At 34.7% G+C, this 26,537-nt stretch overlaps 1 protein-coding gene across 4 annotated transcripts in view; it reads right to left on the minus strand.

Annotated features, from left to right (window-relative positions):
• ATP9B (ATPase phospholipid transporting 9B (putative)) overlaps positions 1-26,537 on the minus strand; it is a 151,029-nt gene that overhangs the window by 100,515 nt on the left and 23,977 nt on the right. For all 4 annotated transcript variants that reach the window (XM_083856759.1, XM_083856757.1, XM_083856756.1 and 1 more), the window contains exons 4-7: positions 24,658-24,771; positions 21,041-21,149; positions 12,000-12,058; positions 5,571-5,622 (exon numbers count right to left, since the gene is read on the minus strand). In XM_083856759.1, coding sequence (XP_083712885.1) covers positions 5,571-5,622; positions 12,000-12,058; positions 21,041-21,149; positions 24,658-24,771 — 334 coding nt within the window. The remainder of the gene's footprint in view (positions 1-5,570; positions 5,623-11,999; positions 12,059-21,040; positions 21,150-24,657; positions 24,772-26,537) is intronic.

The following is a 26,537-nucleotide window of genomic DNA, read 5'->3' on the forward strand; positions in this document are numbered from 1 at the left end:
ATTTCAAGCCTGAGTTAAATCAAATGCTAAAAACAGAATAGGAACTGAAGCAGAGAAACAGATTAAAGTAGTTTGGACAGATTGTTGGCAGCTACTCATGCCCTGAAGATAAACTTTTATCTGGCCGTATGTGCAAAACTTAACTCTAGTCATTTATCATTCTCTATAGCAATAGATTTTCAAAGCATTTTACTTTCCAGACAGGTAGGTTTTACAACACTTGTTTCCTAAGCATAATAGAAAATTCCAGAATGTGTGACAAATGCAACTCCTTCAGCCTTATTATTCTGCAGTAGCTGGTTTTATGAAGAAATAAAAAGTGACATCAGCTGCACAACAGAATTCCAAACTGACATTTTCTCCTCCGGTTTGATTTTCAAATATTGGAAGTTCCAGAACAGGCTGGGGCCCAGACAATTAAGTTATTTGTAGAACATTTACTCCTAACTGTCCAGAATAAATAGATAGTACTAGCATCACCTTTATGATATTCTTCCTTACTGTGAGTTTGGAGTTTCATTCCTTGACATAAATGTTTTACTAATATTTGCTTTTCAAGACCTACAAAACTAAATATTTTAAACAAGTAAAATGTATTTGGTGGCACAACGCTCTCTTTTTGTATAGAAATGCTTAAGAACTCATCATTTTCAAAAGAACTTCTTTAATGAGCAGACTTTGTTAAAAATGGTATACTCTGGACTATGCCTTTACTGGTTAACTCACAGCTCCTTCCAACAGAAAATCAACTTGTATGCATCATTATTTAAGCCTGTACTTGCATTGCAGTTTTAATGCCAGTTAAATGGTTCGCATTTAAAATAAAAATCACATCTGAGAGTTATACTGCTACAGAAATGAATTGCTACAAAGCCTAAAAATAAAAATTATTTTCCTGGTTTATTCCCACATTTTACTTATATCATTGTTGTGAAAGTAATTACAAGTAAAAAATCCTGAAAACTCTTAACTACAAATTCTAATGCAAGGGAGATTACTCTTTTTGCTACAATTGTGAAAAACATAAACATGTTTGCAACTAGTATTTTATGCCTGAGTATATATAACATTTTAAAATAGTTTTGTAAGTGGAATTTAAAACACTGATCTATGAAACGGGAAATGTCCAGGGGGACCTCGACAGGCTGGAGAAACGAGCTGATGGGCAAGCACCAGAACAATGTAACACTGGCCTGAAAAATACTGGATGTAGCAACTGTGCAACACACATTACCTTGCAAAGAATTAAAGCTTCTCCACAAAAGATTGAAAGAATTTTAAAATTATTTTCTATTTCCCTACTGCTTGCATTGCACAACTGTAGTGGTGGATAGTCTTTGCAATGTCCACATCAGTAAATTATTATGTACTGGATTTAAGGACAAACTACCAAAATTGGTTTATGATAAAAAACCTTGGCATGAGAGTATGCTTGACAGCAGTGGAACTGATCAGCCACTGGGACCTGCTCTCTCCAGAGTATCATCTCTACAATTAAAAACAAAAAAAAACAAAAAACTCTTTTGTCAAATCTCTCAGCTTTTGAGATATCTACAGCAGCGGAGGTATTAAAATAAATTTGTGACTTTATTTTACCAGACTTCTACATATACATTTTTTAATGAACTTTTACAAGTTTGTTAGAACTATTTTAATGCAGTACTCTCTCTCTTGAAAACAATACTACTTTTTTCCAGGAGTTACTCTACATGGAATCAAGTGTCTACCAAAAAATTTATCTCCATGCAGGAGACATGTGCTAGGTTCAAACACTATGGTCAGGAAAGCTGAAACAGACCGGGAAAACCACTTCCTCTTCACCCTTTGGAAGTTCAGTTTCACCAGAGAAGTATAAAGAGAAAATCCAGCTCTACTTTTCATACCATCACAAAGCATTATCTGTAACAAAGAGGACCTCGGGACAATAAGAAGGATTCTAAGATTAGATTAAGATTGCTTAAACTTAGAACTAGGCTTAGTCATAGGCCTAAGCAGTTAGCAGTAGTACAGAATAGAAGCAATTCTCTGCAGTCCATGCTCCTATGGAGCATGTCACAAGATCTAAAGCTTTCTACCCTTTGGCTATTCCAGCTGCAGACATAGGCAATTAGTTCCTTTAGCCCTAATTCCATGTACAATGTTACTCTGCCATGCCATCTTTCTCCCAGTGACTTCTGACTTGTGGACAATTTCAACCTAGTAGGACAGAGCAAAGATCTCAAAATTAGGAAGTTCCATGAGTTTTTGTGAAACAACAGAGGATGAAAGAGCCATGAACATATGAAGAAAAGAAAAACCAAGCCACTAGCTCCAACAGTCATCTGTTCTAGGACCTAGCAAAAATTGATAGCTAAAATCAACATTTGCTTAGCTCAGAATCAGCCACTGCATTTTCACCATGAATAATCAGAATCTGAAGTTATTAGAGGTATGTAAATAGAAAGCTTGTCTAGAAAAAAAAATAGGCTTCATTCGTTCTTTTTTGACACTTCGTAGTTACCTATAAAGTTTGTGTTCCTCTCAGAATTTCGCATCTGAAAGTAAAAAGAATACAAATATTCCAGAAATACCAAGTCTTACAAGCACATGTACCAGATTTTCAGGAAGGACCAGACCCAGCTCATGTGAGAGCATGTGTTAGCATAGGAGTACCTGATGTGGATCAGAAGCTAGTCCCTGCACCAAGGCACAGCCAATGTGGAGTGCAAAGATTGTAGCTCAGTGAAAGAAAGAGTTTATCTTTGAAATGTTTGTGTTTTACACACATAGTATCTTTCATACTCCCATAATGAAGTTATTAACACGTGCTTCATTTGGCAATTTCTATGGACAATTATAAAGTTATATGATGATCTCTGGAATGCCCTGTCTAGTCTTTGATTTTTGATTGAGATGGAATATAGACAAATAAAAGGCAGAGAACATGCCAAATGAATTAAAATCATCCTGAAAGTTTTGTTAAGGGCTACTTACGATCTAGTTTAATTCCAGCAAGGAAGCTTTGTGTTATTGTAACAGAGATCTTGCCTGTATTTGCATAACAGCTTTACACTAAGGTAGTCAGTTGCTTTTGGCATGCTGCCTGCTTATACAGAGAATGAAAATAACCTTTAAGCTATCTTTTGCAGCCAGCTCAGCATGAACATTTCCTTTCATTCGGTGGAAGGGTGATAAATGGGACAAATCATCCAAATCGCTTGTCACTTCCGCCATATATAATGAATAAAATCAAGATTCAGCCATAAATAATGCCCTCCTACCTTTTCAAATACACAGAGCTTCAACATATTACCCCATAAGTTTTTCATGATTAATTTTTTTAAATTGTTTTTATTTATTTTGGAAGTCAATGAAAATCTTTTGGAAACCTCTGTTATACAGGGAGCTGAACAGCAGTAAAGAATTCACATTTGAAGAGTGATTTCTACCTGTTCCATCTCCCTGGGAAGAAATCCTAACTTAAAATACAAACAGCCATCTAGCTGCCTCCATCCATGAAAGAAAGGAATACGAATGTTACAGATTGTCAAATGAATACAAAAGAAAGTCCCACTAATATGAGCCTTTAGATGATAACTTCCATGAAATCTGATTAATAAACACGAATTTTAGAAATTAGATACAGGAACACCATTGACATCAGGTTGTTATATCAGATCTTTGAAGAGATCATTCTACCTAAAAGACAATGCATGTGACAAAGAAGGAGAAAATACACATCTAATAAGAAATTAGTTTCATCAAAATAAGCTCGATACCCCAGGATGCAGCTTCTGCTATGTGGAGTTAATGGTATCCTAAAAAACTGCAAAAGTTCATTGGGGGGGGTGAGTGTCTTGATGATATTTGTAAACTGCCCATTTATAACTCAAATTGCTTCTTTTTTTGAGTGATGATGTAAGATATTACAGTGCTGCAGACTGTATTAATACGTGATGTAAATATTGTAAATAGCTGGCAAATTGCTACTGTACCGCAAAAGAAATTTACAGGGACGTTTGAATTTTGAGATTAGTTCAAACTCTCCACTTTACTCTTTATAGATTTATAGTAAGAAGCTATAGTTAAACTGCTTTATTACACAACAGATAAAATTACACATAGAAGATAAAACCATGCAAAAACTATTTCAAAAAGTACTTAGAAGTTTCAACTATAAATTAAAGCATCTATCAGTCAAAACTGCAACATCAGGAAGAAACAATTACAGATGTAAGCGCTCACTCTTTAGTCAAAAACAATTACTGCCATATGCTTGAAGTTTAGGAAATTATTTTTGTGTGGTTTTGTTTTCTTGGTTTGTTTCTAAAGAACTGCAACACCAATAAAACTAGTTAATCTGTTGCTTGTTAATGGAAAATTAGGATTTTTAATAGATTGGGGTTCTGAGAGAGAATAGAAAGAAAAGCCCCTGTATGCTGAACCAGAGGGTGGTTAACAAAAAATGGAGCTTATATAAGACCACTAGAAGACTTTGTCACTCCAGGCCAGTTATAGATGATCACTCCATGTAATCAGCACTAACAAGACATAGTAAGTATACAGTAATTTCTTCTTTTAGCAAATATATAGCTCTAGTAGAGTTCCGTAGGCTATCAGAAATATTTTTGTCTTCTCTTTCAAATGATCTCTGCAAATTTAGGCTTTTATCTGAAGTATATGATAGAACTTCAGTGCCACAGTGAAATACTGTGCCACTAATACAGGGCTTACCAATATCACAGCTATTAGCTTTGTGAAATTTAGTGCTGTCTGACAAATATCAGACAGTTCTTCAGGATCTGAAGAGAAATGGTAATATAAAGGAGGAAAACTCATTTGAGGTATACACAGGGGCATCCAGTAGTAATTTCTAAACTTTACAAAACAGCTATAATTTACAGGGTTCCTTTAAAGGAGATCTTTGTTTCTCAAAGATTAAGAGTACTCCCCTATCACCATGTGAAAAGAAATAGAGCTAACAAGCAGCACTTTTCTTTCTCTTGCACAGGAAAATTCCTGGTTTTTTGGATTTTTTTTTGACTGACTAAAAAAACAGTATTATTTTGAAGTAAAAAAAAATCCCAAAAAATTATTTCAGGAGTTCAGATCATTGTAATAATTTTTTCCAATAATAGTTCTTTTAAACACATATTAGTAGGTTCAGATTTGAGTTCTTTTCAATTTAATAACTGAAACACAATCAGATGACATTTAAATGTATGTTGCAAAACAATGATCAGTTGTGAATAATATAAAATAATGTCAAAGCATACCAATCAAATACAGTCTTATAAATATACTTGATAAATATTTTTAGCATTTTTAATATTTAAATCTTGTGTTAAAACATCTCATAAAAATCATCCATGTAGAGAAACACACCTGTAGAAGTCTCATGTTTACAGTAAGATTACTCCTGGTTTACAGGCCAAGCTTAATGTGTTTATCATGTATGGACTCTCTCCCATTAATCTGATGAAGGTAGAGTTCCATCAATCTAGTTACTCATTTCAAATTGGCCACAATGTACAATCTAAAATCTTACCAACCAACTTATCTTGTAACCAGTGTGAATTGTCAAAACATACCTGTTTTTTCCGAGGTTCTAAGAAACACCATGTCAGATGGGATTCGTTGATTCTGAGAGGAGGAAAAAAAAAAGGTATGTTTTTTGTAAGTAGGAAAAAAGTGAATTCCAATCAAAAGTCCAGTAAGATCTATCACCAAAAGGTCACACTTGGATTGAAACTCAATTAAAATAGGATTTCTCACAGTACTTTACATTCAGCATTTGCAATTCAGAAATCAATATTTTCGAAAAATTATACCATAAGCAAACAACAGCTAATCCTTTCAGATGTTCTTTATAAGTGATCATAAATACCTGAAGAACAGATTAACATTTTCTTGACTGAAAATGGTACTTCAAGTATATAAATATGTAACTGAAATATCTTAAAACAGTTTCACTGAGCAGAACTCTGACATTCACTTAGCAGACATAATAGGGAAAAAAAGAGGTAAATTTAAAATATCTGTCTTAGCACTCAAATTGCAAATGGTGTGTATACTGAGCATTCTTCTCTCTTCCAACACACACAAACACACAGAGGGGAAACAGCAAATTAGGGAACCACGTTTTCCTATTCCACATATGTAAAATGAACGGAATTTCTTCCTCACTATCTAAGACATAGAATCATATGCACAGTCAGATGTACCTGTTCTGCCACTCCCTTTCCAGCACAGAACTGTCTGTATCAAGTTTTCAACTATTTGTTGATCACAGATAGGCCAATCTAAGATTTCACAGGTTAAACAAAATGAACAGTACCAGCCTCCCACACACATGGTATCTGCTACATGACTACCCAAATCCTCAGCTCTCTCTCCACTTGTTCCCAAGGCATCTACCAGCACCAGTTACACATGGCCAACACAGGGTTTAGGAATGAAACACCAGAGAAAGCAAAAATAACCAACATATCAAAATCTGCAAGACACTGGACTAGAAAGGAAAAAAGCAAGGTTTTCCATTAATCCAAAGAAGCCTTCCCAAGAACAGCATGCAACGACAACAGTGCCATTTGGAATAGCCATTTGGAAGAGATCTGCCAGAGTCAACTGCCAAACTATGTGTTACATGGGCTTAGCTTTCAAAATAAGATGATGTAAACTCTCTGAATCACTGGGAGATGGGTACTTCTCACCACTCCTTGTAACACAGTCTCAGCAACACCAGTTTATAAACGAGACTGAAAGCAATTGCTACTGTATTCTCTATGGGAAGTTCAGTAAAGAGGGCCATAAAGGGTACAGAAGGGGTTACTTTCATAAGCAAAGATGAAGCTTGAAAAATGAGGAAATTGGGAAACGCTAAAAAATAGATGCATGTTTTAGTTTACTAAAATTCTACATAGGTAGCAAAAAACCCTCTGACTTAAAATTATGCATTTTCATCCATTAATATTTCCTGATTTGCAGCATTTACCATTTTAACTCTTTATGCTTTTATAAATAAAATTCACTTGCTTGTGTCCCAACAGTATTCAGCTTGAAGAGGCTGTTCATCTGTAACTGGAACAGCATTTTTTTGAATCTTGCCTTATAAGAGCTAATAATTAAGGATGTAGTGAAATTTATTATTCATCATGAGCCCAGATTCAACTAGGAATATCTCATTCAAATTTGGAAAAACATGCAGAAAAAAGATTAACCTTAAACTATATTATTTTGCACCTATTAGAAGGAAAAAAGAGAAAAAGGAAAAGGCAACTTCAAAATTAAATAATTCTGTCCTTAAATGACAATAACAATTAAACAGATATCCAGTCTTAATATAGATTAGCTATACATTTTTGCAGCTCCCCTGCCAGCTCTGACATAAATCCATTACAAAAGTTTCAGGTTACTGACTTCATGCCTGCAAACTTCCAGTTACTTGTAAACAAGCTGAACCACTTCACTAGCATCCAAACATTTTGTAAAAATAACAGTCAAATGATCCAATACTGAATTAAATAGAAGTTCTAGTAATAAAAAGGAGGTATCTACACATCACTACCAACTTCCACAGAGGACACAGATCATATTGAGTAAATGAAACATTCACCTGCCACAGAGTATCCAAGATTCAGACACTTTATGCCTGACAAAACGGGGCAGAATCATGGTATATCTGAAGTTGGAAGGGACCCATAAGGATCACAGAGTCCAAATCCCTGCTGATTTAAGGACTATCTATGACTAAACCATTTGACTAAGAGCAACACCCAGATAGTCCTTGAACTCAAATAGGTTTGGCGCCACGACCACTTCTCTGGGAATCCTGTTCCAGTGACTGTCCAACGTCTCAGTGAGCCTTTTCCCAGAACTTCTCCTAACACAGCTTCCTTCATAGAATCATAGAATGGTTTGGGCTGGAAGAGACAAAGATCATTTTGTTGCAACCCTCTGCCATGGGCAGGAACATCTTTCACTAGACCAGGTTGCTCAAAGCCCCATCCAGCCTGACCTTTAATACTTCTACGGACAGGGAATCCACAGCTTCTCTGGGCAACCTGTTCCACCATCTCACCACCCTCACAGTGAAGAATTCCTGGCTACCATCTGATCTGTATCTACCCTTTTTCAATTTAAAGCCTTTACTCCTTGTACTGTCACTGCATGCCCTTGTGATTCCATTTCCTTGTATCCTGCCACTGATCACCAGAGGGTGATCAGCTACTCCTCCCCCTCTGCCCCCAATAAGAAAGTTATAGACTGTGATCACATTAGTTATGTGAATATTTTGTCATTTTAATACAAAAAATATATATTGGTTTTGCCTTCTTTTGTGTTCTCTGTTGCTCATTTTTCTTTCCTATAAAATAATGAAACCTTTTCTGCATATATGTATCTGAATGTATCCTACCATGCAGGGAAGGCTAGAGACTGACTTGTCTCGAAATTTAAAATTGACATCTTGTTTTATTATCAGGTTTTTCATAATTTGGAAGTGGGCAGAAAGACACTGCAGGAGTACTAGGTATCAAAAACATTGTCACTATTATTGCTGACTCCGGAGAGCAAAGATAGCCCTGCAGATACATACCTAGTCACTATAAAAGATTGACTACACAAAAACAGATGGCAAGTATGCTACAAAAATCTTTAACATCTCATTGTGGAGAAAATTAAATTCTATTGTACATTGTCACAGTCAAACAGCAGCAGTATGTCAATCATGTCATATTTATCAAAGTAGAACAAGTTAAAATGACAACACATACAACTTCAAGCATCCAGAAACCGATGAAAAAACTACATAATCTCAATTACCATGGAGATGATACCAGAAAATGCTTATTAAAATATACTGAAATTTGAATATATAAGTAATTAAAATTACTTGAATACATTGTTTTTCTTGTATCTGGGCAGAAATAGATCCCCAGAAAAGGGGGGCTTCCATTTATCTCAGTGTTTGCAGACTTCCAAATTCAGCCCTAGAGATCTAACTGTGGCCAGCCAATGTTCAATAGAAGGCAAGTGCTTCTCCAGCTCCAGGGTTCCCACAAGTAACTCTATGCCATCCAGGAATACCAGCCAGACTATAAACAAGGAAACCCACAAAAACATCTATACTCTTCTGCAACACAGGCTACAATATTCACTTAAAAAATACTCTTCTCATAGCTTTCAAATTACTTTTATATTTTTCTCATGTTATTATCATGAAATTGCTATTCATATAAACTTTTCCTGTTCCCTAGTCAGTCTTCCGATTCTACTCAATTGTACATGGCTACAGACCCTTGGAATTTTCCATTGACTGTCCTTCTTTCTCCATTCATGCAATGAACCATGTACTTTTACCATTAACTAAAATACCTCCCACTCACTTCTGAGTTATAAACAGAAGAGGCACTTCCCAGTTGTCTTCTTGGATCTGCGTGCTGTGAAATACTGCATGTTAGCATTAACTGCAATCCTTGCAAATACTGGATTAATTTCACTTTACGCCCAAGATAAAGAAAAACATTGTGTACCTCTACAACTCCAAGAAAAGATCTCAGGGTTTTAAGAAAAAGCATTACTGTTCTCATGCTTTAAATCACTATTATGTGTTATTATTGTTAAATGTTGTCCCATAAATGTGTAGTTATTATTATTAACTAAATGTGTTATTGAGTTTTATGCCCTCCTCACATCTCCAAAATGTATTCCAAACAGTCAGTAAGGTACAGTGTCCAAATAACAGTATCTTAACAGAACTTAACAAACTCATCCCTTCAATTGTCTTATTTAGGAACACTATGCACATCTGTGCTTCCACTGGAAACTAAAAATGTATCTTAACACAAGCCAAGGAAAACAGCCAGAAGTAGCATGACTGTTCAAGGCAGGGGACCATTTTTCAGCTAACAGATATGAATGTCTCTCAGCTTTTAAAATTAGGTAATATTTTCATCTGTTCTGGCTTCATCCTGTGTGTACTAACAGTACAATATGAAATTTTCAATTGAAACAATAGATGTATTATTTGAAACTAAACTATTTTAAGCATATTACAGTCACTTAACAAATACTTTGAAATTAATTAGGACTATTAAAAAAAAAGACAATAATCACAGGATATTCAAAGTTTAAATCTAGAAAAGCCTTTCACTTAAGTTGTTAGTATTTGTGATGCAGTCACTAGTTAACATATGGATCTTCAGCTCAAGTGAGTCATTAATTTCACTGCAGAAATGCTGTTGATGCATCTACCAGTCAAATACAATGTTAACTTGTTTCTCTGCCATTAGAGTGAGCAATTGAACATTTCACTCCTGACTGGTTCTTTGGCTTAAGAGTCATACTCTGAAATTGAAAACTGCTTGCTCCAACAAAATACACTCCTCAACAGAACCAGAAAACATTTAATTTCATTAGTCTGAAAGCACCCCCAGCTAAGTCAAAAGGAAAAAAGGCAACTCTGCTGGGGCAGTAGAGAGCTTGAAGCTGAAATACTATATTCAAACCATTATATGCATCTTACTGGTAATACTTGACTAAAATCTTCATCAAAAAATACACTACTCATTATTTCTCTAAATCCTTAAACATTACTTTTTTATTAGAAACTTCAGGTACTCACAACATATAAGCTGTAAGCTACTCCAAATACTGCCAAAATAGATGCTAATGACCAACTTCATGCCTGACAGAATGATCCCCAAAGTAACTCCAGTTTTCCAAATTCTAGTATAATCCAACAGACAGATGACAGTGAATTTCAGGGAAGGCAGATTACCTAAGTAGCCATCAGAGTCTTCCCTACACTCTATAATAATTAATTTCAGGTTTAGAGTTCAAGAAGGGTCAAAAAATTCCCTAATAAAAATCAAAGCAAATATCTCAGTCTCCTAGAAGTTCTGGAATAGGCAGAAGCAAGCGTGTGCGAGCCACTTCCACCTGCACTCTAAGGTAACAAGGTAAAAAGCAAAATAGATGTAAGGCCAGACGTACCAGTGCCTATCTCATGCAGCCTAGTACTTGCTGCTCAGACAGGCCCAAAAAGTTATAAAGTACACAGAGCAGACAAAAAAGAACAGGAAAAAAAGCAAGAAATGGTGCAAGCTACATGAAAATATATATATTTAAGCTGAGAGCAGCAAGCCAAATGATACTTATTTTTTTCTTTGAACTACAGAAGAAACAGAAAGGAAGGAAACAAGTTTTTCAAACCAACCAGAAGTAGATACAAGCTTCAATTTGAGGTGCCTCCTTGCAGCATCTCAATGGATCAGCTCTCTAATACACAGTGTGATGGGAATTAGATGCAGGCACCGAGAAAGTGAGTCACCTTTCCAGAATTAATTTTAGCAAAAATAGTTACCTCTGACAACAAATTTAAGCTGACTCCTAAGATCGCAATAATTTCTTAGTAGCCCAGAAAGGCAACTGAAATAAGCAACAATCTTCATTATAATGTTAATATAGAGCAAAGAAGCATTCACAGCTCTCACTCACCATCTGCAAACAAACTGGAAAGCTTTCCGTCCATTTAAAAACATATAAACTTTCTTATTATTTAATTACATATAGTTAGATACATATTATATTAAAATAATACAAATGTGTGTGTATATATATATATATATATATATATATATATATGCACAAAGATAGATTATCCTTGAAAGTTTCAGACAGAGAAACACTGATTCAACCATCAGAAGGAAGGTATCAGTAAGGAGACATCTTAAAACATCCAGCACAGCACATGTCAGGGAATTTAATTCTGTAGTTGTATTCCCTTCACAAGACTGATTTAAGCATATACTTATTCATAAAATATAAATACATACAGTCAATTAAAATGTAACTTCAATTAAAATATAAGACTTCCTTGAAGATTCTCAAATAGGACTTGAACTAAAATACTAGCTAGTTAGGACTTCACAGATAAGTACCTTGATACACTTTTCTTCAGAAGATAATTAGCATGTTAATAATCTTTAGTCTCTAAAATATATTTTAAAAGTATCAACCTTTTCCACTATGATGAGGTCTCCAACTTGTATGTCTGAACTCTTAACTTGCACTTTACCTTAAAAAAAAAAAAGAAAAAATGTAATCAACATTAATAAAGAATAACAAGAATATAAATCCGAGAATGCTAGTGTTATTTATAGATGCCACTTAAATGAAAATGTTACAATTTATACAAAACAGATGTCTGCTGAACACATTGATAAATACATTTCATCTGTTTGAATAAACAACCCAGTGTTCCAAAATTCCAGTTTTGTAACCAGTCAGCTATTGTAGAAGTATTAGAGGAAAAAAAATATGTATGGGAGATGCTCAAGTCTGATTTATTGTATCTGTAAGAGAGTTGTAAAATTGGCAAAAGGAATCTTTCACATCTACTAGACAGAACTTCTGTGTCTGACAAGAATTGTTAGGTTTGTAGTCATGGAGCAGTCTTGCAGATGAGTTGTTATTCACAGTCCTGTTACCAACAGGTAACTTTGCTTGACCATTGAAGTTCCTGATGTAATTGGCACTGTCTGATAATGTTGTCAGTTATAGTAGAAAACACGTAACTCTCTCTGAAGTCAAAGAAATGCCTAAAGAGTTAATTCTAGAAAAGTAAAATATCAAAAGCTGAAATAGAATTTTTTCATTCTCTAAAGCTGCCCATTCAGTAACTGCTGTGAACACTCACTCAAAAATATACACAGTACATTTTCTGATTTAGTTTTCATACGTTCTGTAGGGTATAAATATTTTTAAGACTGTTAAGTTTCAACATTCTTATTTGATGGACTGAAAAACTGAGACAGAGAGGTTAAGCTATTGCCCAAATTATATTACTGATCTCACTAGAATTCAGGAGTTCTAGTCCCAGGTCTACAAGTCCCAAATAAAATTGTTTCCCTGAGTTAAAAACAACCAAAACCCCAAATCCCCTGAGAATATAAACACACACATAATTTGAATAGCCTGCTGAGCTGAAACACATCCCTTGTAAGTAAGATCTTCCCTCGAGAAATACTACCATGATTCCAAGCAGCAGGTATAAGATGGCAAGCATGTCAAAACACAGTAAGGTGGTAGAGTTCTAAATGACAGGTGAAATGAATTAGAACAGAAGACACACAAAAGCACAGAATGAGCACCAAAAAGTCTGAAGTTTAATCAAAAATACTGTGTATGAGTAGCAGATTTTTCAATGCACAGTCACATCTCAGTTATACTAAGTATAGCAAAAAAAGAACTAGGGTAGGATGCAAATCCGTGAGACCTTCTCATTACAACTCTCAATAAAGAGAGACCGAAATTCCTTGTATTTACATTTAGTAAAAGGCAGTAAGATTCATAATATGAGTAATTATTTTGAGTACTTGCCCTTTAAAATTTCATGCAAAAGCAGTAGTTCCTTTATGTCTAATTCAGTCAATAATAAATGTATTCTTGTTATACACAGCTAATATTTGATACATTTTCCATTAAAATAGCACTTCTAAAATGTGAAATGTCAGGAAAATCACAATTTTTGTCATTTGGCCTATCTGCAAATTTACTTCTGAGAGCCAGACTTTGCTATTGATAGTGACCTTTTACACTAGTTCCATTTTTCAGTTGCCAGAAGCACTTTCCATCCTCTGCTCTCAAATATAAGACAAATTCTATCTTCATTAGATACATTTGTGAGGGGAGAGCAAGTAGCAGAAGAGTGCAGAAGGTATAAAAAGCTGTACCAAAAACATCAGCAATTCTCTACAAGAATTTCAAGATACCTATGTAAATTAAATTGTGTCAATGTATCAAAAGCTTTTATTTTTTTTTAATTTAAAGTAACTGATACTAAAGCTCAACCACTAATAGAACAGTCTGACATAAAATCAACACATTTCACCTGCTTACCTGCACTGCAAATTCTCCTAAAAAATTCCAAAGTTTTGACTAGAAGTGAATAGTATTACCAGAAGAAACATTGTAATGTTGCTTTGCTTTCTAAGTCTACTGGCGTTACCAAAAGTATAGCATCTCCTTTATTGTTTTCCATTTTTCTGCTAATGATTTTCATCAATTTATCAGTCAATTACTTGACTACAGCAGCGACAGCCACAAAAATTCTAGTATAAGCTATGTCAAGTCTCAGATCTACATCACTTATACATTCACATATGAGCAAAACTATTCAGCGGTACTAACCAAAAGCAATTATTGGCAATTTTATCAGCTTAAATAATCAGATTTTCCACAGTCAGGCCATAACTGCACTGCACCTACAGTAAAGACCAAAAGACACTAAGCCTGGGAGGCCAAGAGAAGGTAGAATGCTCATGTGCAACATGATGTATGGCAGACAAAAAGCCAAGATTTTTGGTGCCAGGTACACCAAGAGGAACCCACACTGCACCTGTGTTTGTACTTAATCTAGCAACTCCAGGGATTTCACTTAACGAATTGAAAAGTTTCCTTATCAGACTGCTTTCTAGGTGTCTTAGTATAACAGAACAGAATGCTCTCTTTATTAGACACTAATGCGTCTGGTTGGATCATCCTGTACATCCTCACACATAAGGAAAAGGCCTTATATACATACAGGACAATTCTACAATAAATTTGAATGGCAGGATATATTACATTAAATACAAAATGCTAAAATGTGGCAGTAATTAAAAAAGTGACTTAAAATTCTGGAAAGTCAACACATAACGCTTTCTTTTAGGCTAGCAAAAATGAGACTCATTAGATACCATTTCAGAGAACATTAAAATAATGCAATACTACATCTTAGTGAATATGCATTTAGAAAAAAAGAGACACTGAATGTTATTCACTGCATAAATTATTTTTGCAAACTATTTTTTCTCTAAAAGCATCTCCGTAGCAAAACACACTTCACCATCTGTGTAATTACCAATAAAAAGTCCAAAGCTGTCAGAAGTGGCTGCGCATCCAGACTTTATAGTCCACCAAGGCGCAAGGCTTTCGCCTAAAGCAATGTATAAAATTACGCAGAACAGGAACACTGAAATGTGTCTGTAGTAAGTCATTATACTCCCGATATAAAGCCAGTTTAAATGAACTGCAATGATTTGAAAAACTAATAAATATCTCATATGTGCTAACAAGTACTTCACACAAAAAATTAGGAAATGAAGTAAACAAGATGTGGGTATAAACTATGCTTCTTATTATCAAAAGTGTCTCCATCACCTGACTGCCACTCTTGAAAGAACAGACACTTTGGAAAACGCCATTTTCAAATTCTTTGTAAGTTGCTATTACACCTTACCCATGGTACCTTTAATACTGTCTGAAGTACTGTTCGTGGAGTTAGTGCTTGTCTCTAACCCATAAATACAAAACTCTTGACTGACAGCAGCACAGACCATATGAAAGTTCTTCCTGGTATGTTAGCCCGAACTGTCAGCATAATTAGACTACACATAACATAATGGTGAGCTGGGGGAGAACAGAGTAGGCTGGCAGTGGGGAAAAACTTAAAAGTTCCAGTGAGTCCAGGGTGAGGATGCTGATCTTTCAGAGCAAGTGCTGTCTTCAGGTTGTTCTTTCAAACTCCATCTTACATAGTGAAGTGAGGTTAATCTTTAACCACTGACGTTGTTGTACACCACAACAACACAAAGACTCCGACTTCAGAAGGCTGAAAACGACTCCTTTTCTTCTTGGGATGTGTCTCCCTTTTTATAGTATTCTACACACACCAATTTGATTGGTGGCAAGAAGACAAACATCTTCAATCACATTGGTCAGACCAGAGGGACATCAAAAAGAAGTCCCTCCAACGGAAAAAAAGTAAACAAATTTGCCTTACAAAAACATGTCTCTTGTTTACAGAAAATTCCCTGGGAAAGGAATTTCAGAAACCAAAACATCTCCAGCATGGAACCAGGGCTACAAACCACCAATTGTAAAACTCTACAAAAAAGCTTCCTAGCTTCTCTCCTATGTGCCCTGTCTATCTTGGGTAAAATTCTTTCTTATCCAATCTCCTCAATGCTGCAAAAATGTGGAGTAACAGTCCCCATGATTTTTCCTCTCATCTGGTCTCTATTTTAAATTCTTTCTTACATTAAAATTTCAAGTTCTGTTTCTGTTGTTAGTACTGATTATGTAATTTTTAAAAAACTTGTCTGTTCCAAATGGTCTAAATACCAGGAATAAAGTCATCAGTAGGTCTGAAATGTTACAAGCAATAAAGACCTAATGTTGTACCTCTAGATTAAGATAGAGTGATATAGCGTGGTTTTTTAAAGCACCGGCTTTTCAAAGCAGAGGGAGAACCTGTTCCTGCACTGCAGGTCTCCAAAAGTAACATACTAGCTTTTCATACTTTTTCCTCTTGTATAGTAATTACTGGTTATTGATACTTTCTTAATTTCACAGTTTTAAATGTATGTTTTCAACTTTGTTACATTCCTTAATAGCCTTTATGGATACAGCCAAGATCTAAGTCTTTCACACTTGAATCTTAGGTGGAATTATTTCATTAAACTTATCTCTTCTGACATTTGATTTTTCTTTTGCTTTGCAGGTTGCAAAGCGAGAGTTCTGCAACATGTTAAACATTATGAGATAAAGTGACAGATGCAGGCCTCTTCTGCCACTAGTAGTTGTCACTATTATGGTAAGTTATTTTCTTCTTGATCTTTTTTTTTCTTGGAAACTTCAGTAATACTGGACAGATAAACCTATCTAGAAAAGGTTCAGAACTGCCAACTTCAAGAATGGAAGGGGAGAAAAGAAGAGTTAAAATTGCTTTATAATTTTATTATCCAGTTGGCTTTTCACAGGGTAATGAAATAGGTAATAGCCTGCTTATGACCTTGAGGTGATTCTGTATCAGAATAGCAGTCTTTTATAGGCACTTAACTGGTCATACTTTAGTGCGTGAGAGGCAAAACTGTGTCAAATGTATAATGGTCCTTTAAGTAAGAAAAACAGAAGACCTCCCAAACCTGCATGCCCAGGTTTAAATTTTTTCCCACTTTTCTAGCAGTTTTCTACTCTACAAAAGGATATGCAGGTGAGCTGCTCTGAAACAGAAATTCCTCCTTCCAAATTAAACTTGAATGCTGACTGAAAACTGTCTATTAAGGATCTGCAAACTTTCATACGCAGCAAAGCAGATTTTGCGGCAAACATCTCAGTAAGATTAGGACAGCAGAATTCCTCACACACTGAACAATGTAATATATCCAATACCATAATCAAGGAAACAAGGGAAAAGAATCACATGACAGACAAGAGACGGGTAGACTTAACTGACTTGCTCACTTAAAAACTTCAATGCATTTACAGATTTACATGTTTCATCACTTGTCATGAAGGGCTGAAAAAACAGAAACAATTCAAACTGCATGTTTAGCCAGTTCACCAACTTGAAAAGTGCAAAGTTACATATTGCAAATTCAACAAGCGGTGACTGAGCTTTTCCATGTTATATGACAATTAGGGAACGGCATATCACTGGATATCTCATGAATCAGAATTATCTTATGGATGTTTATCTGGCTTATACCTGTCCAACTACAAATAAATAATACTTAAAAGAGATGTTCCATTCTCCCTTGATTTCCTGCTCTCAGCAGCTCATTATTATTAAAAAAGGTGAGTACAACAAATACATATTCCAGTTTTTTAATTACTAGAGAGAAATTTTAAGTCTTCAAGAGTTACTAGCGTGAATACCCTTATCTTCAAAAATTGGTTGTTCTTACACTAAAAACATGCAAGTCATAAGACAGCATTCATATGTTTTACATGTTTAGGATTTCTCAAGACTAAGGAAGACTCCAACAGAAAGTTAAGCCCGATAGACATTCACAGACTTCCCAATTTTAATCTACAGCAGCACTGTATAAAAAAATTAGTTTACAAATCAGCCTATTGACACTATCTTTATGGAAGTAATAGATCACAATTTAGATCCCAATAACTTCTATTGTGACAAATACATTTATTTTCCTTTAGTAAACCATAATTTGGAAAATAACTAACTAGAAATGATTTTCATTAAATTTTTATCAACCAAAACTGAACACTGAACCTTGTTAATTTTAAGTCTTCCTACTGTCCAGTCTGAGCATGGGCAACCTGTTTAACATCTCTATGTCAGTTTCTCTAACTTTAAGATGGAAAAAATAAATATTTAAAATAAAAGACTGTAAAACTAGCACTAGTCATAAAATCATTAGGGAAAAAAAAGATGCTAGAGCAGTATAAAATGCAGTTCCACTCTGAAAAGTGACTCTTAAGAGCGGTATCAGTTTTCAGGCTTTTAATTAAATCAGTACCAAGTTTGTTCATTCACAAGTAACAAAGCCGCCTTTCTCCAAACCATTAGCCTGTAGTAGGCCTAACCAAATATTTCCACTTGAAGAGTACTGTTAATATTAAAAATTAGATAGTTGTATTGAAAGTTATTTTTAAAAATAGTGTATGGAAGCATAGTATTTGACTCCATTAATTTACACAGAAAAAATAAACCTACATCCTTTCGAAACATATAAAAAATTTTGGTCTAATATTATCATGGGAAGAAGTCTCATTTTTTTGTATCAAATTTGTATCTCTTTGTTTCAGAATACCTCCTTATGGAAGAACCCTATATCAGGAAAAAAGTGCAATTTATCACTACTCATGATTTTATATATGGGTTTGTGGCAACACATAGTACAATTCTGAGTGGTGACTGCAGTAATGTTTTCACTCAATTTTGAATGAAAATGAAATGAAAATCAGTACTCAATTTTGGTCAGTACTCAAAACATTGTTAGTTCAATGATCACACATAATTGTCAACATGGGATTCAGAGTTCACTGTAAGCAGAGATCTTGAATCTTTACTTCTGTAGAAGATAAGTCTTTAAAAAACACACAGAACAAAAATCAAGTATGAATACATGATGGCACTGACATCAAAATCTGAAAGTTAAAATAGACAAACACTTGTAGATTAAAAGCTGACATCCTTTTTTTTTAAAAAACGGGGCATTTTTAAGGTTTGTTTTTATTAAGTCCTTGCTCTCTACGCATCAGTTCTTGATATAACTGCTGGGCTTTACCTATACACTACTGTATAATACTTTTAAATGTCTAAAGTGACAAAATCCAGTTTTCATTGACAACTTCCTCATTTCTAGGAGAAGCCACAAAATGAAGGGTTTTCCAAATACACATATCCTCACAAAATATTTTGTGAGCAGGGAAAAAGGAAATTGCAATTCCAAAACTTCTACTTAAATGCTGCTTAAATGTCTATTAATTCTAAACATAAGTTTAAAAAAGAGAAGCATAAAAGGCACAAACTTTGCTCTTGAAAGAGTAAATGTCAGTCTTGACATTTACACCACAATGGTAACTATAAACTGTACATGTGCTTCCTGAATTAGGAATTTCAGATTACTAACACTGTTGCTCAATAGGGTAGGACTGTACTGTTTCAAGGTGAGTGTTCACTGCCCTACCATAACAGATCTAAAAAATGAATAGGCCAACTAGCAGTTTAAATTACAACTTCAAAACAAAAGCCATTAAGATTCCATTTCCTAATAGACTGCATTAATGACTATGAGAAAGATCTGGATGCCCGTAGTGCAACTCTTGTGTTGAACAAATTATAGCTATGCCAATTGTTCTATACGCCAAATTTTAACAGTTGTACTTCTAAATGTTGGTAACACTATTCCAGACTGACAAGGAAAGGAAGAACATGAAACTATTCACTGGAGTTGCTCTCTTCAGTATGGAAACTCCTGAAAATAATGCAAGTGTCGATATTGGAAGGAAGCAGCATGAGCTTCTAGATTATGCCATTACTAATAAGACTGTCAACTCTTTACCTTCCAGTTACTCCAAAAAATGGGAACCTACAGAACATACTTGTGTTACATTACAAGCTTTTCATCCATTTTTTTTTTCTGGAGAGAATATTATCCAGAGCTACTCCAAGAGTTGAGTTTCTAATCAAGATTTCAAGACCTCGTAATGTTACTCTTCCCACTGACTTTCAGAAAATATTCACCAAGATATACTAAAAAGCACACTGAAATGTGTGTTGGGAAGAAGTAAAAAGAATTTATATTTGGCATAATGTCTGCCATATACTCTAACTGCCTAAGGTGCAACCTCACATTCCCTTAACTTTGCCCTTTTAGAATTTTTATGCCAAGGAAAACCCTTAACAGAAAAAAAACCCTCTCTCAATGGTAATAGCAATGTTGTATTGTAAGGCTATTCATTAGATTTCATAATAGGTTATTCATTATTTTTTGGCACCTGTTCTGAATCTAACACTAAAAAGTGTTAAACACATAAAAGTGAAAAGCAATGCATAGTTCTCTCTTATGCCCATGTTTAAAATTTACAATATCTTACTGAATTTAATTGTTACTTCATATCTGAAGTGCTTCACTTCCTCAAAAGTCTTCATGAAAAGCTGTTAAAGGTGTTGACTCAAAAAAAAATCATAACTGATTTCTACTTTCATTAAAGAAAACTGGCTGATCCTGATATTGCATGATGAAGGAGCTTTCAAATTACGTGCAAAAATTCAAATTTTTATTTTTGATATTGAAGCTGACTTACAATACACCTTCCTATTCTTAGGCACAAATATATCCATCAAATTTGAAAAGCTCCAGGGAATTTTAATTAGTTTAATTATTTACTTCTCCTTTATTTCCTCTATATGCTTGATACATAGTTGACAATGTTGTTGAGTTATTGTTCAGCATCAATTTCAGAGGTAAACTGCACTTTGAAGTAAGGATTCTAAACAGCAGAATTCTTAAAAGATATATACAATTACATACATACATCTTTCTTTGACAAACAACCAAATATTTATTAAAATTCCTAAACAGGTCAAATTTAACAATCATATTGGTCTAAGGGAAATCACATGCTTTATTTAGTTCAATATAAGTTTCATTCTGAGTATTACAGCTTGAAACTATTAGTTATTTCTTTGAACTGAAAGCCTGCAAAGGTATATATAAGAAAAAGATGTAATATTTTAAGGATTTATACAAATGGTGTTGCTAACCTCGTACTGTCAGCTTGCTATACAACTGTGAGTTCATTTCTTTGTCTCTCTTGTAACGTCGAAATTCATCAACAGCTTCCCGCACCACTGTGACCGTCAAAACAAATCCCTGTTAAAGATACAATTATGCAGTTCAGAATCCTCAGTGCTAGAACAGAAATAAACAAGTAGGAACACTACACAGAGTAAGAATATGTGTTTAGAACATTTACTTTTATTTTTTAATTTGGATTTGAGTCTTTCCTTCAATAAGTTAAAATAGCATCTTGGTTTAGTCCAGGGAAAAAAAATCATACTTGCACATTGTACCAATATAATTACAGTAACTACCTGTCCAAATACACATAATTTAGACAGCACTTCAAAATGCAAAGTAAGGAAGATGTTCTGGATTACTTAAAAGACAGTCTTTATAGTTTCAGTAAGTGTGCTTCCTTATTGTCCACAAACTTTAGGGCTTTCCCAAAAACATTTAAAATGCCTCCCATTCTAATGTTGAAAAATTGCCTTTTTCCTAATACACAGAACAAGATAAAACAGATGGCTAGTTTAATAATTTTACATCTTAAATGTAGTTATTTATCAACACATCACAAATATGGACAAAGGAAAAGGGGACTTGTTCTGAAAAACTAAGTGTCTAAATGCTTTGGCTGCTCCTTTCACAGGACAATACCACTGCAGCTTCTACTAGAAGCACATAGAATGCTTCACTCAGCTATGATGGTCTCTGGTAGAAAGCTTGGTAAGCTAAAAAACACAAAACAACTAAGGGATAAGCACATAAATTTCCTCTCTACCTCTCCACACCTCCTCAGATCAGATCTTCTGGCTTAGACTCAACACTTGAGGTTTTCTCCATCAGTGAAAGAGAAAGAAAATTTTTACCAGTAAAAGGACCTTTCATTATTATGAATAAGATGGCTACACAATTCAAGTATCAACAAATAAAATTCTACATTATCTATCTAGCTTTAGACACCCACCATTACTTTATAGAAGAAAATTTATGCCATTAGACTTCTCTTGTAGAACTTTCCTAAGAGAGTGTTGACTAAAATCCTCCTACAGATTTTAGGCCTGTTTTATAGTTCCAGACCAAAGTTCCAAGGCTAATTCAGCTGTGACCTTAGAGTTAAGCACCGCCTGTTTGTTCAAGTTTACATTGGCTACAACTATAGCGGAATTACATAGAACAGAAAATGGCCTATGCAAAAAGCATTCTCTGTTTACTCCCCGAGGCATAATTGAACAAAAAATCAGATTTTCTCCCTTTCTAACAGCAGCATTTTCATATGCTTTGGCAATATAGATATTTAAGCAGCATGAAAAGGGCACTTCCTGAAGCACCTTCAAACATACTTCTCATTTGCACACACCTTGTTACTAGACAGTAATCAAAACACAGAATAAAAGAATTTCCTCTAGCAGTACCTTGCTCAGCAGCTGAGTACAGCTCACTATAACTATGAGGAACAATTTAAGAAAGACACATCTCTTTTTACTCATTTGCTCAAAACAAGTTGATATTCTTCCAAAGGAGAGCTAAAATTGTGAAGCCAGTTTAACAAGGAAACCTCTCATCTTTCTTTAACTGTAAGCAGGTAAGTATCTCTAGTGTACTGCTTACAATCAAACCCGTATGCTTTAAAACTTTTATATGCAGGAGTGGAAATAAGAAGTCCATTCCCTAGGGCAATTGAAAATAAATTAGCAAAATAGTCTTGTTTTAAGAACTTTGGGGATTGATCTAAGTGTATCTGTGTTGTAAAAAACTGTTGAAATAAACCAAGGCAAAAAAAACCCTAACCAAACAATCCACAAAATTCACATAACACCATCAAAAAAGCCCCCAAAAATTCTAGCAATAGTCAGATTCTAGTCATTTGCTTTTAAGTATCAGGCCAAACAATTTTCCTGTAAAATTTTAAAAGAAAATACAAGTCATAGCTACTCCTCTGATTATTAGTGAAGATTTATCAGTAGTTACATGCCCTTCAAAAAAACCTAAACTTATCTGTCAAGCAGCAAAAGCAGACCAACAGATCAGACTTAAATTCTTTGTATTTTCCTCAGAGATGCTTAGCTTTGCTTAACATTCAATTGCTGCCTTCTACCTGGAGGCTGATTATTATTAGAAAAGCTATTAAAGCAGAAACAAGTGAGTTTAGCAAAAAACCATAATGAGATACTGGTATATTCAAGCTGTATGTGAAAACTGGGGTTTCAAAATACCTTTGAATAAGACAAACATATTTATACAGAACAGATCACTGGTGCTCACAAAATACATTATTTTCTCCCTTGTTTGAGCAGGACAGTTGAGATGCTAAGGGTTTACTGGTTTTCTTTCCTTATTACCCCACTAATGTATGGCACTGCACACAGCACATCATGGTCAATAGAGCAACTTCCAGACGAGGCTGACTTCTGTCTTTTCTCACTGTGTCAGTGACAAAGACTTTGTAAATATCCATTTAAAACCCCATTGTTGAACAAGCTTTCTATCTTGAAAGTGTTTTTTTGTTGCAGCAAAAGCAAGAATCTGGGAAGAGAGGTGAGAAGAACACCCAGGACGGTGCCTCCATTTATCCATAGTTAAAAGGACACATGTTACAACAATTAAAACAATGAAATCAATCCAGAATATTTACTCTATTGACTTGTTAAGAACGACCTTTACTCAAGCAGTCAGCATGTCACAGTTCTTCTTGAATACTACTGAGAATAAACGCTACTGAAAAATACCAATTTTTAAAAAAAGTTGAAAACATAAGCGTTTGCTCCTGCTGCCTTTAAATCTAGTGTGGAGGGACTGGGAAGAAGATGAAAGAAAAGATAATGTTATCTGCTTACAAGTAAGAAAATAATTCCAAATCATGGCAATACAGCTGGCAGACTACCAAAAGGGTCTCCTCTGAAGTGAATTCAGTTTTCAAACCATAGGAAAAACCTGAGTCAGAAGCAAGTGGTTTGAACATTGTCCCAAGAAAATACCACAGAGAGCTCAATAATATAAAGACATATCAAAAGAAAGCTAGTGCAACTGGCAAGGTGGTCAATTAGGAGAAGCATGTTTAATTAGTAACTTATTTACAAGGCCCAAGGCCCAATTTCCTCCTGATTTATCCACAGCTCAAAATATTTTATCTCAATTTTTGTGAGAAAAGGTTGTGATCAAAACTGATACAGAAGGAACGTAAAAAATTTATGCTCACAATTCTGACCTAGTCTGAAAACACAAAATAGCCACCACATAACAATAAATGGAGAGATATTTAACATACAAATGACCTATGTTACCCAGTAAGTTTCTCCAGTAGCTGATGCTTTTTTTGCTGGTTGTTTTTTTTAAACTCTCGAGTGACCAGCAGGCAGGACAGAGCACTACACACTGACACCAGCTGGTTAACAAAAACGACCTCGCCCGTGGGCCAGAGGCACAGTAGGCAAGTGGAAGGGAAGGCTGTCAAACAGCAGCTTTCAAATAGGTATTTTACTTCTGTTATGTTCTTTGACCATTGTAATTTACCAGCTGCAGGCTTATGCAATGTATGTGAACCTTTCACTGACATTAAAACCCCCAAACTTCTAGTTAATAGTATTTTCCTGTTTACCAGAGGAGCCCAGTAGGTGTACAGGTAGCCTATTTTCAGTGCTGGTACAAACTGTGAGCAGGACACGACGAGAAAATAGAGATTCAAGAAAAACTTGAACTGTTCATATAAAACCTAAAATGAAAAAGAAAGCAGGTAAGTGTCTTAAAAATTGTACTCATAATATACATAAAGAACACCTTTTCATGACAGGAGATATAAAAGCATAAATGACATATAAAATGCATAAATTACATATAAATGTCATACTATTATAGAAGGCATTATTACAGTACTTACATAGCACAATATATTATATATCATCACACACTACAACATTATTTTAATATTATAGTGCTATTTTTGTTGAGAAAAATCCACTGACAGTATTGCCTCTTTTCACTCTGAAAAAGCAATTTGCTAAATTTTGGGTATTTTGAAAACTGGACTATGTATCAAGACCACTGTGCAATGACTTAAATACAGGTACTAAATGTACCTGTATTTATTACTAAATCAAAGATTTGGTCTAAACTCAGAGCTAATTATCCAACTTTTAAGTGAAGCCACAATAGACTTATCACAGAATCCATTGTCCCATACTCCAAAGCAATGACAGATGCAGAGATTCCTTTGGTAATTAAAAGCACCACTTCAGCAAGCACATGTTCTCAAGATTGCTTTGGTTGTAATTACAATGCTAAGAACATTATTCATTTTATAGAATTTTGAATCTTCAAAGACTTCACTTGGAACACTGAGACTTAAGAAAATGAACAACCACTTATTTCAAAGATAAAACATTTGAAATAGATCAAAAAGCCACATTTAGAGATTGTTTCCATCTTTTAATCTTAAAATTCAGTTAATATTACAATGACTTCTGCATAAAAATGAAAGTTATTTGACTCATATTTATTGCTCTTACCAGTCTAACATTATTACTTATGTAAAAACCCATATATGTGCTAGGAAAAAATATTCAGGAAAGTTCAAAGTGTCTTTCTGGCAGACACAGCAAAGTAGTAGTGCCTCAAAGCTGCCAGTTCAGCTAGAGACTATCTAAACAGACTCCAAGTGTAAGATTTTTTTTTCAGACCATGGAATGCTATTTCACAACTTACCAATAAAACTGAAAAGGTAAAAAAGTGAAATCAGAAGTTGTCAGAAAGGGCAGAGCCTTCTTCCAAAATGAAAGTATTTCAGGCTGAACCTGCACATTATGTTGATCCTGTTGAAGTTCATATACTCACTTCTGCTAGTATATTTAACTGCTTACAAAAACTTGATACACCAGATTAAAGGAAAGTCCAGACAGTACTATAGGAGGTGTAGATCTTCTAGGAGAAGATGGAAGTGAAAAAGTACCTTCCTACAAATCTTTTGAATCCTGGGAGACCACTGACAGCTCATTCAATACAAATCTAAGCACTTCAGTCCAGTTAAGCAAATTGAAAAGTCTTCAGCTACATAAAACTAATAGAACGAACTACTGCCTTGAAGTTCAGGAGAGGTCTTCAAAGCCAGCCCATCACAGAAGATATGTCTTATGGAAACTCATGCAAAATTCCTAAGCAGCTGTATCAAGATGTATATAAAACTGTAAATGAAAATTGACTGGTATAAAGGGAGAAGTAGCAAGTATTTTCTGCAATGTTCAGAAATTAGGTGGTATTTTGGAAATGTTACAGCTCTTTTAGCCAGCAAATAAAATTCTGTTAATTTAAGCATTATTTTAAGTTTGTATTTGGATATGAAATCATTGAGTGCCAGCCTCAGTGTTTAAAAAACCATAGAAGAGAACACAAAATTTCACATGATGAAAATTTCAAGCAAAGTTGATCACTGGAGTCAATATTTATAACTGTGATATTTATGTGTTTGGAATCAATACAATGATA

The sequence above is a fragment of the Zosterops lateralis genome, assembly GCF_965231275.1.
Source record: "Zosterops lateralis genome assembly, chromosome: 1".
Taxonomy (NCBI): domain Eukaryota; kingdom Metazoa; phylum Chordata; class Aves; order Passeriformes; family Zosteropidae; genus Zosterops; species Zosterops lateralis.